General features: G+C 44.8%; 3 protein-coding genes across 5 annotated transcripts in view; 2 read left to right on the top strand and 1 right to left on the bottom strand.

The window, feature by feature from the left end:
- The first annotated feature begins 437 nt into the window (after positions 1 to 437).
- Positions 438 to 9,717, top strand: zmp:0000001267 (b(0,+)-type amino acid transporter 1). Of its 3 annotated transcripts, none has more exons than XM_060051875.1 (6): positions 438 to 1,212; positions 6,996 to 7,129; positions 7,257 to 7,386; positions 8,062 to 8,186; positions 8,369 to 8,456; positions 8,808 to 9,717. In XM_060051875.1, exons 1-6 carry the CDS (start codon positions 514 to 516, stop codon positions 9,036 to 9,038), a joined length of 1,407 nt encoding a protein of 468 aa, XP_059907858.1. In that variant the 5' UTR covers positions 438 to 513; the 3' UTR covers positions 9,039 to 9,717. The 3 variants fall into 3 exon arrangements, with proteins under 3 accessions (XP_059907858.1, XP_059907857.1, XP_059907855.1); XM_060051874.1 differs by lacking the exon at positions 438 to 1,212 and adding an exon at positions 1,219 to 2,275; XM_060051872.1 differs by lacking the exon at positions 438 to 1,212 and adding an exon at positions 5,459 to 6,510.
- A 484-nt stretch (positions 9,718 to 10,201) lies between these two features.
- Positions 10,202 to 13,649, bottom strand: adprs (ADP-ribosylserine hydrolase). Its single transcript, XM_060051877.1, has 6 exons — positions 13,196 to 13,649; positions 12,814 to 12,910; positions 12,379 to 12,586; positions 11,999 to 12,186; positions 11,562 to 11,662; positions 10,202 to 11,312 (listed from the first exon to the last, which is right to left on the bottom strand). The coding sequence occupies exons 1-6, from the start codon at positions 13,380 to 13,382 to the stop codon at positions 10,945 to 10,947; spliced, it is 1,149 nt and encodes a 382-aa protein (XP_059907860.1). The 5' UTR covers positions 13,383 to 13,649; the 3' UTR covers positions 10,202 to 10,944.
- A 260-nt stretch (positions 13,650 to 13,909) lies between these two features.
- The window catches only part of LOC132457862 (zinc finger MYM-type protein 4-like), a 30,734-nt gene continuing 25,628 nt past the window's right edge, over positions 13,910 to 19,015 (top strand). Inside the window, exons 1-2 of the mRNA XM_060052225.1 lie at positions 13,910 to 14,149; positions 14,455 to 14,533. Of these exons, the coding sequence (XP_059908208.1) occupies positions 13,954 to 14,149; positions 14,455 to 14,533 (275 nt within the window). The 5' untranslated portion in view covers positions 13,910 to 13,953. The remainder of the gene's footprint in view (positions 14,150 to 14,454; positions 14,534 to 19,015) is intronic.

The raw sequence follows: 19,015 nt of genomic DNA, 5'->3' as shown, positions 1-19,015 counted from the left end.
TCACTCTCTCTCTCTCTTTCTCACACAAACACACACACACACACACACACACACACACACACACACACACAAATAAAAAGCTGTTTGAGATTCATTCATGTTGAGCTGATTCATTACGTAACTTATCTTCTTACATTTAAAAAAAAAAATGACTCTGAAAAACAGGTTTGATGAAATACAGACATTTGAAAAAAAACGAATTTGATAATGACTAGACTTGACTTGACTTGATGAGACTTGACTTGACTTGATGAGACTTGACTTGACTTGCTTGACTAAAGCTGTGCTTGGACTTGACTTGCTTGATCCTCCTTACTGACGACTTACTTGAGACTTGAGGGCTAAGACTTGCGACTGACTTGAGACTTGCATGTATGGGACTTACTCCCATCTCTGCCAATCAGTCCCATCGCTATAATCATTAACTCGATTCGACCTTGGTCACACGGTTTTACAGGTGAAGGAACATCTATACCCTATTGTGAGTCGGAATGAATTTACCCGGGCTTTGACATGGACCCTAAGGCACCGCAACTCAACCTGAGGCGGGAAGTGGGGCTCACGGGGGCCGTGGCCCTTATCGCCGGGACCATGATCGGATCGGGCATCTTCATGTCGCCGCAGTATGTGCTGTTGGCCATCGGCAGCCCTGGAGCGAGTTTGGTGGTGTGGGCCTGCTGCGGTTTGCTGGCCATTCTGGCGTCGCTCAGCTACGCCGAGCTGGGGACGTTGATCCGCGAGTCGGGGGGAGAGTACATCTACATCCTCAGAAACACGGGCCCGTCCGTCGCCTTCCTGTTGATCTTCAGCTCGGTGATGTTCGTGAGGCCCGCGGGCGTCGTCGGCATCGCGCTCAGCTTCGCCAAGTACGCCGTGGCGCCCTTTTACGCGGACTGCGCCCCGCCAGAGCTGGTGGTCAAGTGCGTGGCTGCGACCGCCATCCTGGTGCTGGCCTCAGTGAACTGCCTAAACGTCCGCTTCGCGATGTCCGTGCAGGTGTTCTTCATGGTGGCCAAGGTCTTCGCCCTGCTCGTCATTGTCATAGGAGGTGTGACGAGGCTCATCCAAGGAGACGTTCTCAACTTTGAAGACTCGTTCGCCAACACAAACGTTGGCATTAATCCAATTGGCATCGCTTTCTACCAGGGCCTATGGTCTTACGATGGGTGGAACAATCTGAATTATGTGACCGAAGAGCTGAAACGTCCGGAGGTGAGTTTATTGTTGTTTAAAAAGTGAGTGCGTGACTCTTTGAGTCTGTTTGGGTGGCTGTGGTTGTGAGAGATCATGATCTTTTATGATCTCTCACAAGGCAACTGGAGTCCAAAGTGCTTTACAGAATAAACACAGATGAGGATACACAACAAAATAAGTAAACAATAAAGTGCACAAGCATGGACCCTTCGCCACCTTCTTCACTGGTCTTGGTCCTCTTCCAACCAAGTCCTGCACCAGAGTGAATGAGGACTCTGGACTCAGGACGGTCACTTAATTGTTATTGCCTTTAGGGTTCGAATCGTGTGGAGGGAGCAGACACAGATTCTACCCAGGCCATTAGGAAGAGAGCAGCAGCATGGGAGGCGACCAAGAAACAAAACTCCACCTGAGGAGGAACGTAGGGCTCACGGGCGCGGTGTCCTTCATCGCCGGCACTATGATTGGCTCGGGGATCTTCATCACCCCCCAGACGGTGCTGTCCACCATAGGGAGCCCGGGGGCCAGCCTCGTCATCTGGGTCTGCTGTGGACTGCTGGCCATGCTGGGGGCCCTTTGCTTCGCTGAACTCGGCACCGCGATCCCCGAATCGGGCGGGGACTACGTGTACATCCTGCGAACCACGGTCCACCTGTTCGCCTTCCTGTACGCCTTCAGCTTCGTCATGGTCATGCGTCCTGCCAGCGGCACGGGTTTGGCGCTCAGCTTCGCCGAGTACGCCGTGGCCCCGTTCTACTCCGGGTGCACCCCTCCGGTGTTGGTGGTGAAGTGTGTGGCTGCTGTGGCTATTCTCCTGCTGTCCGTGGTCAACTGTATGAGTGTCAGGTTGGTCACCGCCATCCAGGTGATGAGCATGGGGGTGAAGGTGGCCGCCCTGGGCTGCATCATAGCGGGAGGCGTGGTGATGTTCTTCATTGGCCCGACTACGAACTTTGAGAACTCCTTTGAGGGGACGAATGTCGGCGTGGGCTCCATCGGGATCGCGTTCTACCAGGGCCTGTGGTCGTATGACGGCTGGAACACGGTCAATTATTTTACTGAAGAGCTGAAACGTCCAGAGGTAGTGTGTGTGTGTGTGTGTGTGTGTGTGTGTGTGTGTGTGTGTGTGTGTGTGTGTGTGTGTGTGTGTGTGTGTGTGTGTGTGTGTGTGTGTGTGTGTGTGTGTGTGTGTGTGTGTGTGTGTGTGTGTTTGCGTGCGTGCGTGCGTGCCTGCGTGTGTGTCAACAGGCGACCTAGGCGATTGCCTGGGGCGACAAATGTGTCCGGGGCGCCCTCTAGTGGCGGCCTTAATTGATTTAATTTAATTTAATTGAACAAGCAAAATAAAACATCTTTATTAAACATCTTCCCAAATGGAACGGGCAAGGGGGAGAACGGGGGATCCACTGCTAGTGCGGAAACCCTTACTGAAGCTCGCAGGATAATGCGATAACCCCCCCAAGGGCTTTGTTCAAGAATCGCCATTGTGTGTGTGTGTGTGTGTGTGTGTGTGTGTGTGTGTGTGTGTGTGTGTGTGTGTGTGTGTGTGTGTGTGTGTGTGTGTGTGTGTGTGTGTGTGTGTGTGTGTGTGTGTGTGTATACACATTACACGTAACTACATTTCTGTAAATTGTATTGTTAAATGCTTCAGTTGTAATTAAAGCAATGAGGCAACTCTATAAAACAAGGTTATGTAGGGCAAAAAAATATTTTTTCTTTGCCGAAACTTAAGTAACAAACATATAGGTTAACGCTGAGAAAAATTGCACCTTGCACATATATACCATGCATATCAAGGATTATCTTATCTTTGATTTTATTTTATACAACTGTTTACATCATGCTTCCACATGGTGAAATTATTGTAGTCTGTTGTGCCCTCATTGGTCCTTATCTGGGCCGGCCAATCCCCACTCCATACTGTGATCTGGGTGCTAATTGGGGACAGGGTGAACACAGCAACGAGCAAGCCATGGTGCATGAGGTAGACTGGCACAAGATCAACCTTGATAAACTAGGGCCACCTGCTGCTGGTTTTTATATTATGTTAGTCTTGGTGAGTGACAGGAGAACAATTCCGTTTTCTCTCTTTCCTTTGGAGTTGCTCGGTATTCGGTAGGAGTTTACCATCCACATAATATCATCTTCATCATCTATTGGCAATGGCATTGAAACCAAGTTGATAAAGCAGGTCTCTTGAATGAAGAGGGCAGGGCGGGGGCTGACCACAACTCATTAATGAAGCACACAGTGCGTTTACATGCAGTGTCATTATCGGATAAAGAATCGAATAAGACCTCAACCGGACTTTAAAATGCATGCAAACACCTTTACCCGATCTACTTCGGACCGAAATCGGTACATGAACGGACAAGCGAGATCGGATAAGAACACCTCGATAACTCGATCATAGTCCGATCCAGTGGCGGACTCAGGGGGGGGGCAGGAGGGGCGACCGCCCCCCCTCGTGGTTCAATGGTTGAAAAAGCGCCCTTCAAGAGTGTCGAAAACTAGAGGAAATGCCTTATTGGCTGCCCTTTTCACGTGCAAAACATGATTAGGTGCCCTCTAGGGTGCTCCTTCATACAATAAATTATGATGATGTGCCCTCTAGAACAAGAAAATTCAATGACGTGCCTTAATGAGTGCCCTTATAGTCCCCTTCTGCCCGTCTGGTGCCCTTTTAGTGCCCCCTTTAGTACCCTGATAGTGCCCTTCTGCCCGTCTGGTCCTTCTAGTGCCCTGATAGTCCACTTCTGCCCGTCTTGTCCTTCAAGTGCCCTTCTGCCCATCTGGTGCCCTTCTAGTACCCTGATAGTGCCCTTCTGCCCGTCTGGTCCTTCTAGTGCCCTTCTAGTGCCCTTCTATTGCCCTTCTAGTACCCTGATAGTGCCCTTCTGCCCGTCTGGTCCTTCTCGTGCCCTTCTAGTGCCCTTCTAGTACCCTGATAGTGCCCTTCTGCCCGTCTGGTCCTTCTAGTGCTCTTCCAGTGCCCTTCTAGTGCCCTTCTAGTGCCCTGATTGCCCTTCTGCTCGTCTGGTCCTTTTAGTGCCCTTCTAGTGCTCTTCTGCCCGTCTGGTGCCCCTATAGTGCCCTTCTGCCCGTCTAGTGCCCCCATGGTTGAAAAAGTGTGCTAAAGTGCCCTCTATGGTGGTGAAAATGAGAGAAAGTGCCTTATTGGCTGCCCTTTACACGTGAACAAAAATTAATGAGTGCCCTAGGTTGCCCCTGATGATGATTATGTGCCCTCTGGAGCAAGAATATGGCAAACCGAAAAAAACATGTTCTGGTTAGCTATTGAGGTGCAGACGTTCCTCTCTTTGGTAGCTGACGAACGGGGAATGCGAGGCGTTGCTTTCATGTGGCGTCGCCATGACAAACATCGAGTGGTACTTAAATTTCCACTGGATAACAAAGCAAAAAGCGGATTAAGAGTATGTCAGTACCCATAGTGGAAAAGCGCAATTAGATGCCAAGTTAGAAAAAACGTAATATTTTCAGTTTGCATAATCCGTTTAAAATGTATATAAATTCTTTGAGCGTTCAAGATCATTCAAGTGTAGGTCATTTCATGCAAGAGAGACGATAATGGTCAGCTATCACCTCAACATGAAGGAAAACTTCCTTAAATGTTTCCGTAGCTGGCTGTTAGCGGTCAAAGACTGTATGGTAGGCACATTGAATTTTCTCCAGTCTAATTTTTACTTAAATGTCAGTAAAGATGAAAGCAGTAAGGCATCTTCCTTTCTTTGGCTAAAATGTGAAAGTGCACAATGATGTGAACAACTCATTTTGGTGTTTATAAAGTCACTAGAATAAGGGGAAACAGTGTCTTCGAAGCAATTTTTTTTCTGGGGGAGGACCCCCAGACCCCCCCTTTAAATTATGAGCCCAACTATTCTTTTATACATGGAGATGTAACAAGTGCCCCAAATGGGACCTTCAAGGCAGCGCTTGCTAAGGTTAGGGGATAGGACCTTCCAGGCAGCGCTGCCTTTAAGGCTCCGTTGGGGGAATAAAACTCCATCAAGTTATAAAAGCTGTGTCCACTGGTGGGGCCCCATGTTGTCCAGAATGTGCCCTTTTTATTTTTTCGCCCCTGCCCTTCAAACTGTCTGAGTCCGCCACTGGTCCGATCTCTACCTGCAAACCCGCATCGTATCTCGTATCGGATTTCGCATTCTGCGCATGCTCAAGATCTTGAGGCCGGGAGACATTTTATAATGATAGATTTTGAATGCTTTGTGTAACCATTAATCAAAACTTCCAGTTAGCCTTTAATCCGTTCTAGCTGTCGCATGTAAACGCACTGACAGTTAGGCCTATATGTTTTCATGCATATCTAACATGAATAATGCATAGGTCTATTATAAACTGTATGTAGGCCTAACCTTTATTATTATCCTGTCATACAACAGATCATGAGATAAGATTATGAGAATCTTATGACTCAACCTTTTCAATATAAAAGTTAATACTAGTTCATATTAACTCTGAGCAATTTGCACTTGAAGTTTATCTGATTACACATTGGTATTCCTACATTACTAAGCACACAGTCTGCAGTCTGCAGTCTGCAGTCTATTGGATATATCAACCATGGCGGGCAAAGCGCACGGAGGCCTGAAAATAAAGCGAGAGCTGGGTTTGATTGGGGGGGTCTCGCTGGTTGCAGGGACAATGATAGGTTCTGGCATATTTATGTCCCCACAGTTTGTGCTCTCCAACGTCGGCAGCCCAGGAGCCAGCCTGTTGATATGGACTCTCTCTGGTCTGGTCGCTATGTTAGCAGCACTCTCCTACGCTGAAATCGGGACCATCATAGCGGAATCTGGCGGGGATTTCATCTACATATTGCGGATCTACGGCCCCTGTCCCGCCTTCTTCGCCGCGTTAACGTTCATCCTAGTTGTGAAACCTTCAAGCATAGCTGCCATTTCTCTGAGCTTCGCTGAATATGCGATCGCCCCTTTCTATCCCGACTGTGCTCCTCCGCCGTTGATATTAAAGTGCACTGCCGCCGCGGCCATCCTGTTGATAGCGACGGTTAACGTTTTGAACGTGCGCTTGGCCATACGACTCCAGGTGGTGTTTCTGGTAGCCAAGGTGTTTGCACTGATGACCATTATTATTGGAGGGTGGGTGAGCCTCGGGAAGACTACTCGTTTCATTTCGATGAATTTGAATGTTGAAAATGCCTTTAAAGGGACTCAGCTGAGCCTCAGCACTCTAGGAATGGCTTTCTATCAGGGTCTCTGGTCATTCGCCGGCTGGTACAACTTGAACAGTGTCACAGAGGAGCTGGAAAGGCCAGAGGTGTTTTTTCTTTATTTATTTTTTACATTTGAACAATGTTTATAAAATGGTATATGGTGTTAATTATTGATGTCAATTGTAGATGGCTTCTTCAGGGGGGGTCGAGGAAATTGTTGATCTGTGATAACACCAGGACGGAAAAAAAGTTTGCGGGTTCAGAGTTTGTTACAGTTCATGCGTCCGTGTTTTCCTGTAAGGCTAATGCATAGGCTAATAAACTAATAAATCACTGTGGTAAATACCCAGATGCATGTGAGTTTGCCCTGGGTTGTGGGTTAATGCCTGACTGAATTTCTTCTATGCAAAACATTGGAACCTAGGCCATTTTTTTTCCTCAGACCGAACTTTTTGTGCATCCTGGAATGCACTAATTTCAAAAGCATACAGTCACGAAAAAATTATAGGCCTACGTGGAATAACATGGAAAGAAGAAAACGGTCACATTCATTACAACAACAGATGTCCTTTATTTTCACCTCTTGCAGGTGAATCTTCCCAGGGCTGTCCTGATTGCCATCCCCATGGTGACGTTGTTGTACGTTCTGGTCAACGTGAGCTACCTGCTGGTCATGACTCCCGCCGAGTTGATGTCCTCCACCGCGGTGGCAGTGACCTGGGGGTAAGACAGGCTTAGCCAGTTTGTGATGTCACAAAAATATAAAGCGCTGTTATCCACCGAAGTAATGGGCGAACGACCGCCAACATAATGGCTTTACTGAATGCTTTGTGGTCTTTGTGGTCCACAGTAATAAAGTGCTGGGCAGCTGGGGCTGGATCATGTCGGTGGCGGCGGCGCTGTCTGCGTTCGGGTCGCTCAACGGGACCTTCTTCAGCGGGGGCCGCGTGTGCTTCGTGGCGGCGAGGGAAGGACACATGGTGAGCACCGTCCACCATGTAGACATCTGTTCCTACATCCACATCGCTGGGTTCATTCTTACATGAAAACAAACTTATATTAGGATTTCTGATGATAATAGTGGTGCTTATGATGATAATGATGGTGGTGGTGGGGGTGTTTGGTTATGATGTTGGTGGTGCTGAGGATGTTTTTTTTTTTTTACCTTTATGTTTGCTATAGCTTTCTGCTAAATCTTAAATACATTGCACTTTCTAAAAAAGCTTTTTTAACTTTGCCTTTATTTTCTATTTTAATACTAAAATGCCTTAACTTCTATTTTTTGCATATGTTTTTATTTTACTTATTATTTTATTTTATTGTATGACAATGTTTATATGTGAAGCACTTTGAGTCTGCCTTGTGTATGAAAAGTGCTAATAAAGCTGCCTTGCATTGCCTTGCCTTTATATAACCAGGTAAAAGTCTCATTGAGATTAAAATCAATTTTTCAAGTCAATAGATGTTTCATACAAACAAAACGCACAATTTACGCACAATTTAAAGACAGTTCTGGGATTTCAAGGAATTATACACAACAATGTCCACTATTCCCTTAAGTACTTAACAACACATGATGATGTGTTGTTTATTAAATGGCAGTTTAAATAGCTGTAAAAATGTGCTTATGTTTTGGTTCTTCCTTTGTTTCATAGCCAGATATTCTCGCCATGGCCCATGTCCACAGACTGACCCCCTCACCTGCGCTGATTTTCACTACAGTCATCTCTCTTCTTGTGCTGATTCCAGGGGACTTCCAATCCATCGTTAACTTCTTCAGGTAACCAGTCGATCCCATAGGCCTAAATTGATTGATTCTTAAAAAAAGTACAAGAAAAAACATTGATTGGTTCCTTATTTAAGAATTATTATTTAATTATTATTCTATAAGGTTATAATTGCATTTTAGGGTTTCTTTTTAACACAAATGTAAGGACAGTAATATTCGGTCTTTCTTTTCAGTTTCACTGCCTGGTTTTTCTATGCAATCACAATTTCGGGACTCCTTTACCTCAAGATCAAGAAACCTGAACTGCCTCGACCATACACGGTATGGTGGTGGTTTAAACTCACATGAAACCTGATGGTTCAACGAAACTCGTTATTCCTACAACAAATCCCATGAAAATGTTACGGCAGTAAAATAACAGAAAGTGGCTTAAATTATGTACAAAGATAGGCTACATCTTGATGATATTGCAATTAATCTGTCAATTGGGTATTTTTTAATTGTTAACCTAATTCATATACATCACCTTATGCATCTCATATTCATACCAAACATGTAAGTGAGCCAAATGAAACACATCTTTAAACAATCTGCATCAATACATGCATACATTTCCGATTTTGTAAATGCAAGTGATATTGTAGAAAATACATTCCTCTCTTCTCTTCCCAGGTTCCTATCATAATCCCCATATTGGTCCTCCTCGCAGCCATCTTTCTGGTGCTGGCACCCATTATAGACAATCCTCAAATTGAGTATCTCTATGTGACTCTATTCATCTTCAGTGGGATTTTAGTTTACATACCAGTCATCCATTACAAACTCTGCCCGGGTCTATTGACCAGGATAACTCTGTTCCTTCAACTCTTCCTTGAGGTCGCTCCTGCGGACAAGAACCTCTGAAGATGCAAAGATAGAAAGGACTGTTTTTTGGTTTGTTTATCTTACACTGGCTATGGTTAAATCGGCTCACCTGTGCCCTCATTCCCATAGCACTTTGTACTACAGTTGGCGTGACATGTATTGGTTTCATAATCAAGAAGACACGTGTGAGATGTCACCCTGAGAAAACTAATTTGCATAAATAGCTCCTATGTGCCGACCATCTCTATTGGATGACTCCGATTACAGTGAAAACCACTGCACATCCTGGGATATAGTGCAGATATAAGTGTGCTGTACTGAAAAATGATTTTTGACAGCACTGGAAAATGCTGATGCTCCTTAAATAGTGCAGTAACTGTGTGTCACTCTCACTACTAAAATATCTAGGCACTATTACACTTAGATATGTTGACACAGGTGATGGGAAGGAAGAATGAAAAAAGTGAGCACCTCTGGCCTCAAAATCGATTGATTTGAATGAAATGAGGAATATGGTTACCAGTGTATTTCTTGTTATTCACAATTTTCTCTAGACGTTTATATGTGCAATTATTTTATGTGATTGACCTGTACTAGAAATGGGTATTCAAGCTCAATTTGTTACCCATTTGTTTACTGATGTCAAACATCAACATCATCCTTCTATTGTGTTACTTTAAACACCAACCTTTTTATTAAAGAAACAATTCAGTACAAACTATTCTGTTTATGATACCAAACTTGAAATGTGAAAGATGAAAGCTTTGAGTAAGGAATTCAATGTAGATCACTGTGTCACACATTGACCAGGGTAATATAAGTTCTCTTTAAATAACCAACACATAAGCAATTCTTCCAGAAGATATGAGGCGGCAATCTTCTGAGAACCTCTTGATGTACATTTTTGAGTTTTGCAATTTATCAGTCTGACCTTGGCTTGACAGCAATTTGTGTACAGCCTTTTGTAGATCACAGCCTTTTGTATGCAAAAAAACTCTGGCACTCATGCTCTTGACCCTTGTCAGATTGATCTCCAAAGAGGAACAGAATATGAATTTACAAGATCTTACAAGGCTTTTAATCTACAGATCTGATTACTGATAAAAACTGGACCCAGTGTAATTGAAGAAAGCTCAGTTTCGATCTAACCACACCAGTAAAAAATTTAAATGGGATGTGGCACCATGACTAGGCAGCAACCATTCTGAAATATACATAAAAGTTTATTTGAGATGTTACGAATTACACTGCAAGTATAGAACATTGATTTAAATTACACTGTGTTGGAAAAAGACATTTTAAGTTGTGGAATCGCACTATACCCCACAAATGAAGTAAATGTAACAATAAAAAGAAACACTGACAACCGTTAAGGTTCACCATTAAACAAGTCATGGTCGATTCATACTTGATAGTGCAACTTTGACATGCCAAAATATTGTTCATCAGAACCACAAGGAGGATGGAAATAGGGTAAGGAGAGGTGTGCTATGTAAACAGTGGGAGTGTATGTACACACTATAATTATTATTTATCTGAAGGATAATTGTAATTTTGCCAGGGAGAGCCAGCTGTGCGGATCCCTACACTTTTCCTATTTAAATAAGATATACGTGTGGCTTGCAAATTCTTAATTTCTTTCAAATTGAACCAACCGATCATTTTGGTTGCCATGAAATTCTGGCACACCTGGCAAATGACCATAGTTGATGAGGCTTTTAAAGCAAGAAGCAACCGTTTAACAATTATTAAATTCAGTTAAATAATTTTCTCATATCAACCGGGTTATGTACGCTAAATCAGGAGGAAATCGTTAAGCTGGGCATATAAAAAAAGAAGAAAAAAACACTAGTTTGTGTAAGTGACCTTCGCCCATCCCTCGCCCCCCTTGTCGTGTCTCTTTGTTCTAGTCCGCGGGCCTCGCTCCCGCTCCTCTGGTGGAGCCTCAGAGCGGTTCATCCCCGGTCGCTGGTGCTTCGCCCCCCAGGCCTCCTCCCCTGCCCGGCGCGCTGGTGCCCCCTTGGGCCCGCTGGTGGTAGAGCGCGTGCAGTCGCTGCGCCGTCACCTCGGCCTCCTTGGCGCCCTCGCAGCACTTCATCCAGGCCTCGGGGATGACCTCGATGCCGTAGTGGGCCCCGGCGATGGCGCCCGCCATGCAGGCTATGGTGTCCGTGTCGCCGCCCAGGGCCAGGCTGTAGGCCATTGTCCTCTCCAGGCCCCCGTAGTGCGGCGGCAGGCTCTCCCGCGGCTGCAGGCAGTGGAGCACGCAGAAGATGGCGGTGGGCACGGAGTGGAGCGCTGCGATGCCATTACCTGGGAAACGGAGAAAGACAGAAAGGAAGGATAGAAGGTGAGGGAAGGACATCGAATGGACTGCAACCATGCCAATAACAATGTTCCTATTGCAGACAAGAAATAAGGTGCTGCCTCAAAATAAGTTCAATCAGAGAAACTAGTCCCAAAAAATTCACACATTAAACATTGCCATGTTTTATATGGCTTTCAGTATCGGATAAATTTAATTATTATTTTTGTAGTTCAAATGCTGTTCAAAACACTTACCCAGTTCACATATGACCTCCTCTATGCTGACCTTGCTCCTGTCCATAAGGTCTCTGAGTCTATAAAGACGCTCGCAAAAAGGCTTCTCCGCCTCCTTCAACCTGGAGTAAGAACAAGCATACCAGAACTTCAAAGGTTTAATGGGTTCCCACAATCGTTGCAACCTTGGTGAAAAATGACCTGACACCTATATAGACCAGGAGACAATCCGATGCAAACCAAACATGCGTTCATTTTTTTTCATAGAAGGAAATTGTTGCCATCTATCTTTTTTTCAGATGCTGTTGCTTCGTAGTGAACGAACATCACCATTCGTAACAACAACCCCAATACTAATAAGAACCACAGCCCCACACGTGTTAGCACTAAGGAGGCCGCTTGTCTCTGATACAAGCATCGACATCAGCTTCATACTGTAGTAATGCAGTGACACTCACGCCCTGGCGTCGTTGCGCGAGGCCTCCTCGTCCTCCACTTCCTCCATCTCGCTGATGAGCTTATCCAAGAACTGAGCGGGCAGCTCTAGCGCCCCCTGCAGGGACAGGTGGACGGCCAGGGCCTGCAGGACCGCGCCATTATAGCCCAGTGAACAGGAGTGTGTCAGCATGGCTCCGGAGCGGCTATACTGTAAAGCACAGGGACATAAGACCATTTTAGTAAGTAAATTAATTAATGATAGTTAATTACATTAGTTCACATTTGAGCGAGCACAAGCTAATTTGATTTTATTTAAATGACCGACTTCCATCACTCTGATGGCTTTGTGCCTCGATGCAGCATTTTCCGTGGTGCCACGGGGGTTACATGGCAGGCATACCTTCTTAACGTCGGAGAGGTCTGGGAAAGCCAGTGCAAAAGGAGCCACTCTCATTGCCCCACCATTCCCAAAGGAGCCGCGGCCATTGAACTGGTCCCTGGCGGGCTGGTAGACGTCGCTGAGCTGCGAGGAAGACAGCTTCTTTAACACCTGGATCACCCCAGATCCGTAGCCCCGACCTGGAGCCAGACTGTACTCCTTAGCGAACCTGCAAAAAGTGAGAGCGCAGTTACAATCAGGTGGTATGGTTACAGAAATGCATCACATTTAGGTGGCCACATTTAAATTGAAAATTGAGAAGTAGCCTTTCTGGTAAATCTGTTATATTTGGGAGATCCCATTCACATAAACTTGGAACTGGGCTACACAGCATTGATAATAAAGGCAATACAATTGGCCTTTGTTGCAATTGTGTGAAATTACTGCATAAATCACCTGCGAGCCATGTCCTGTTCATCAAAGCCAGCCCTGGTTAGCAAAGATTGGACCACACACCGGGCCATTGCAGTATCATCACTGTACTCAAGGGTACCTGACACACACACACACACACACACACACACACACACACACACACACACACACACACACACACACACACACACACACACACACACACACACACAATTAACCACGTATATCAAACAAAGTAATAGTATTTTAGACACTAAAATACTTAGTATTTTAGGCAAATATTTGGGACTACAAGCAAAAGGGCCCAACGGAAAAAGTCATTGTCAATGACACACATGATGTTATCGTTTCCAATTGGTGAGAATCAACTATCATACGGAATTGTATATATTTTGGATCTCACCATCTCCTTTAGTCTCATCGTCCAGACCATTCAAATGCCTCAAGACGTTTTCCATGGGCACCTCCTCCGCTCCCTCAAACTCGCCGCCAACACAGTCCCCCAACACAGCTCCGACCAGTGCACCTTTAAACCGAGACAAGGATGCCATTCCTCCGACGCCAACTGCTCTAACAGCCATCGTGTTCATTCATCAGTAAAATATCAAAGATTTTAATCCACACCATAAGGCTGACCCGGTTTGCAGACTGAGAAAATATCAGCAACAATCCACTCGAGTATGCGTTCCCATCCTGCTTCCTGGTGCCGCTCCATCAGAGGTCCGTGTTGTTTTTGTTTTGTTTGTTTCGGTACTTTATTATACTACTTTAAATTGGAAAAAAGAACGACCAGTATATACAACATGGTACTGAACCATGTAGATGTATCATATTCATAAAATAAACTAAATAACTAACTAACTAACTAAATTGCCACGGTTTTAACAAAACGGAAACTACATAATTTGGGTGGGACCATTGGACCTCCTACCTAGAACAATATGAAGATGTTTTTGGTTTGTGAAATATGGTATAAAATGTAATCATTAATTAATATTCATATTTTAATACTTTTATATTTATATATATATATATATATTATAAATCATATTATAAATAATGAATATAATTGATATATGCATAGAGGGATTATCAGTCTACGTCACTCCCCGCCCTACAGCGCATGTCGTTTGCAGAAAGAGACGAGAGCCGCCCGCAATCATGTCTTGTTGTGCTGTTGGTTGCAAAAACCGTTTTAATAAGAATAACAAAACGCGGAAGTTCTACAGGATACCATCAACTCGCACCCCATTTAAGGCAAACAAAAGACGTCTTTGGTTAGAAGCTATCAGAAGAAGCGATTGGAACGAGCAGATTATTAAAAATGCAACAATCTGCAGCGATCACTTCATATCAGGTAAGCCTTAGCTATCAAGCTAATCAGTACCGTTGGTTCTATAATGAACACAATTAGTCCTACACATATATAACAATGTTAATAATGAACGATTGTAAACAATAGAGTAATCGTTCAAATTGGATTAGAACTATCATGAGAGCTAATGTAACTTGGTTCAGTGTTGCTAAATTGCGTTGCTAAACTTTTGTAACTGTAACGGTTTCTAAGTGATGTAGGCTACCACATGCTAGGCCAGTGACATCTATCCAACCATGACGTTTTGTAACTACCGTAAGTCACTAGAATACACTTTATTTGTACAGGAGAAGCATCTGACAACTTCAAGAGTCCTGACTTTGTCCCGTCAATCTTCCCCTCAACCCAGTCTGGCCAAGACGGGCGGTAAATATGATGACTTCCATTCATGGGCGTCAGTTTGGTTTGAAATGTGCTGGGGACAAACTCTTTCAGGAGTGCATTTTCCGAAGTGCATAAGGATGCACTCTCTTTAGTGCAGGTAATGAAAGGTTCTGAAAGACGGCGTAGCTAATTTCTAATAAAATGAATACAAAAAAACTGTCTGGCACATTTTATGAAGAAAGCGTTTCCAAAAAGCATTGGACATATGACCCACCATATTCTGCTCCATTTCAGGCTAAAAATGACTTGATTGTCTGATGCCTCCTCATTGCATCCCAGCCAAACAGTATTGGTATAAGTACCTCATTCATTGTCCAAGCCAGGCTGGCAGCTCATACAAAAATAATTAAGGGATAATGTAGGCTATAGAACGCCGGTCATTATCGGGAAAATAAGCCCAGACAATAACAGGACACCGACGCAAAGCGGAGGGGTCTTGTCGACTGGCGTTCAATGCATTATCCCGCTTATTACTGCCGTGTTCTTTAGAAAAGGTACTTTAATCAGGATCGCTTTTAGCTCACTTTATTTGGTAAAGGTTAAGTCTAGTCTCTATGAAGCAAAAGGAGAGGAATGTGGAGAGATAGACTTAGGGCATCTGATGGATGCGTTACCTGGAGCGTTCTGGCCCCCTGGGCTATGTGTTGACTTTAATGGGCAGGCGTGGACTTAGTTATGTGCTCTGAATGGCTAAGCATGGTTCTGAACTCCCGCCTCCTGGATAACTTATGTGCACTCTGCTGATCCCTTGCGGCTGTGTTGGCATTGCAACTTAGTTAGTGGCTTGGTGCTGACCTCTTGTGGCTATGTGTGGGAATTACACTTGTGGCCTTGAGCGTCTGGGTCTCGAACATCTTGAACGCTCGTATCTCTAGAATTGACACATGATGAATGGCTTCCTGTATGAGCTGGACGCCTCCCTAGGCTCAGGATCCCTCCCTAAGATGAGAAAGAAGCCTCTTTAATTGGTAAGGGCATATGTGGCCTGTTATGAATGTGTGAATTATGTCACATTAGACAGCTACTCAGCAGAGAAATAGTTCGTCCAAGATGTTGACATCGCTTAGCAACCGAATACACTGGGGTTGATTAGTTAACAGACTACATGCAGTGATACGGAAGACGTGAATCAGAGGTAAAAAAAAATCACTTTCCTTAACAGCGGTCAAATACACTTTTATATTATACAAAAATAATTGACATCCGAATTTTGGAAAGGCCCATGCAAGTGAATGGAGCAGTCTGTAGCATTGAGAAGAGCCGTGTAATAATCCAACTTAAATTCTTAAGTTTTAAGTGGTGGGTACAAAATTAATCTTGAAATCTTGAGGAAGCACTCGTCCCACTCCCATGCGGAATTGACGCCTATGCTTCCGTGTGATTTGTTGACTGACCAACAAGCATGACTCAACGTAGTATGATTGGAAAGAAGTGCAAAGAAGAACTGTGGAGTGATTTAATGCATCTATATGTAACCTTCAGGATCCAACATTTACTTCCAAATATATTTATAAATAAGTTATCAAAAAACCAAGATGAAACAAATTAATGTGTACCCGGCTAATGTAGGTTAGACTCGGAGCTGGAGGAGAATTAATGAAACACGACACAGAATGTTGGTAAAGGTATTGTATTTCAAAGTTCACTTTAACAAATAACAAAAAAACTAAAAGTACTTAAATCAAGGAAAATTCCACAATTAAGTAAAAGAAAATTGGCCTTCAATTAACAGATTCTTAAGGGTGTTCACAATTCTTAAGGTTATTCACAGTTAGTCTTAAGGGCACCTTTTACCCTCCATACAACAAAATAAACATCCCAAAATAAACTTCCTAAGTCTATTCATAAATCAATCAACCGAACATAAATCAAAGCACCCAACACATATCATGTACTGCAGTTATTTGATTTGTTGTGGGTGCAGAATGTTCGGACGACCCAAAAGCCGACAACAGCGAACCCGACTTGACTCCTTTTTTATTGAAGTTGATGGAAAACATGAAGGACGGGATACTACTGCAAATATCAGACAAACTGCAGGAGTTCCGTATAGCCATCCCAGAAATGGTTCAGGAGCAGCTGAAGATGACCCGACATTCAGCCCCGCCTCTACCCATGTTCCAGCTTCCACCTACTCAGCAGATGTCATACTCCCAGGCTGCAGCTCTCCACCACCCACCCGTCCTGAGTCCGTTTCCAGGTTGCTCTTACTAAACGGTAGGAGCGTGTCTCCGGCGGCAGGTAACAGTAGCCGATGGAAGTTACCATTCCTCCAAGAGACAGTTATCGAGGACACCTTTTCGCCACCGGTCCTTGCCATGGGTATCACGAGACATGGTTCACTGATTCTATCAGCGATGCCCAGACGGAACTCGCCAACTATCAGTGCTTCAGATCGGACAGATCTGGTAGAAGAGGAGGCGGATGCGCACTCTACCTCCATGAGAAGCTAATCCCGTCAAGCCAAGAGATTATCAGTGACCCGCACAACAATCTGGTCGCAGTGTATGTCGACTCTCTGCATGTCATACTCGCAGTGATATACCGCCCTCCAGACTCCCCAGATAGGAGTTTCAACTCAATGATAGACAAACTTCAGGACATGGTAGACGTCCACGGTCATGATGACAGATACCCTGAGTTGTACATCACAGGCGACTTCAACCTGCCTCTCTTCAACTGGGAGGAGTGTATCTTGCCTTCTAGCCCGCCCAACGCAGCCTATCAGAGGATGATGGATGTTACGACCCACCCCGTTGGTGTCCAGGGGGAAGGGGGGGGGCAACAATTAATATAACACCGGGTGTTTAAAGAACAGAAGAGAGTAGCAGGATTTCAACCAATATACCATTTATTGCATAACCGAGTCCTATATTAACACAAAGAACCAATAACAATATCCCTCCACTGAGGGAGCCACCAACAACACTATCCCTCCACTGAGGGAGCAATGCCACGACGAAGAGCCCACGTAGCTCCGACTCGCGACCGACAGCGACCCCACTCTGTTCGCCTATCTGGCCCACTGGCCACGTCTGCTTTCATCCCTGCAGCTTAATACCAATCCACGTGATTGCTGAGGGGCTGCAGGTGTGTCTGATCAGTCCGATGGGGAGGGTGGTACCTGGAACAGCACACAAAACAGCAGAGGAAAAACACACACGTAACAATGGATCTGATAGAAACCAATTTCCTAACCCAGATGGTCACTCAACCTACACGAGGAAATAACATATTAGATCTTGTACTGACAAACGGATCTCAGTACATCTTGGAAACTACCACGCAACCCACCATCTTATCTGACCATAGGATGATTACCTGTACCCTTGGCTTCAACCCGACATCACCTCCAAGGAAGGAAGGACCAATCGATCCCTGGTCGTTTAGGTCGATCAACTACCACAACGGTGATATGGATCTTAATGTTGATCTGATGGAAATCGACTGGTACGAGCTGAAGGCACTCTGCGACGGGGAAGGAGACCCCGACTGCTCAATGTTCAAGGAGTTATTGATCCTGACAGTACTCCAGCTGTCGATAAAACACTGTCCACCAAAGACCAGACCCCCTGGAGCAAGGAAGAGCAAAGTTGAGCAGGAAATGATCTCTGAAAATGAGGAGAAGAAAGTTGAACAAGAAGATCCGCTCATTGGAGGCAAGTAACCCGGCATCAAGTAACATCAGCAAGCTCCAGACGGAAGTTAACCTGGTTGCATACAATATTAAAGATGCAATCACTAATCAGCTTAACCAGAGGGAGCCTAGGGCGGTCGACACCATCAAGACTAACCCCAAATTCTTCTATAGCTATGCCAAGCGGCTAGCTAAATGCAAATCTACGATAGCACCATTAAAAGACGCAGACGGAGTGCTAGTGAACGACCCCAAAGAAAAGGCTGAGATCCTCCAATCTCAGTATGTCAGTGTCTTCAGTGACCCGGATAAGGCTGACGTGGAGGCAAGCTTGGGCTCAATAAATACTGTCGAAGACTCCGAACTGAATGAAATTGACTTCGATGTTAACGACATTATATCCGCTATCAGCGAGCTGGACCCCTACGCTGCAACACCCGATGGAGACATCCCGGCAAAAATTCTCTGTTGTTGCAAGAACACCTTAGCACTGCCACTGTGGATCTCTTCCCTCGAGAGTGGCAGGATACCAACCAACCTCAAAACACAGTACATCACTCCACTGTATAAGAAGGGCAACAAGACGGAGGCAGTGAACTACCGTCCTGTTTCCATAACATCGCACATAATCAAGATCTTCGAACGTGTGATGAGGAACCACCTTGTCAACCACCTGGAGAGCAACGCATTGTTACCAGACAGTCAACACGGCTTCAGAAAGAGTAGAAGTTGTCTCACTCAATTGATTGAGCACGTAGACACTATCTTGAGGAGCTTAAATGAGGGCAACGAAGTTGACGTTATTTACTTGGACTACAGCAAAGCCT

Source organism: Gadus macrocephalus, chromosome 5 (assembly GCF_031168955.1).
Source record: "Gadus macrocephalus chromosome 5, ASM3116895v1".
In the NCBI taxonomy this organism is placed as follows: Eukaryota; Metazoa; Chordata; class Actinopteri; order Gadiformes; family Gadidae; genus Gadus; species Gadus macrocephalus.
Note: the sequence above shows the minus strand (reverse complement) of the source record. Positions and strands in the feature narration are given on the sequence as shown.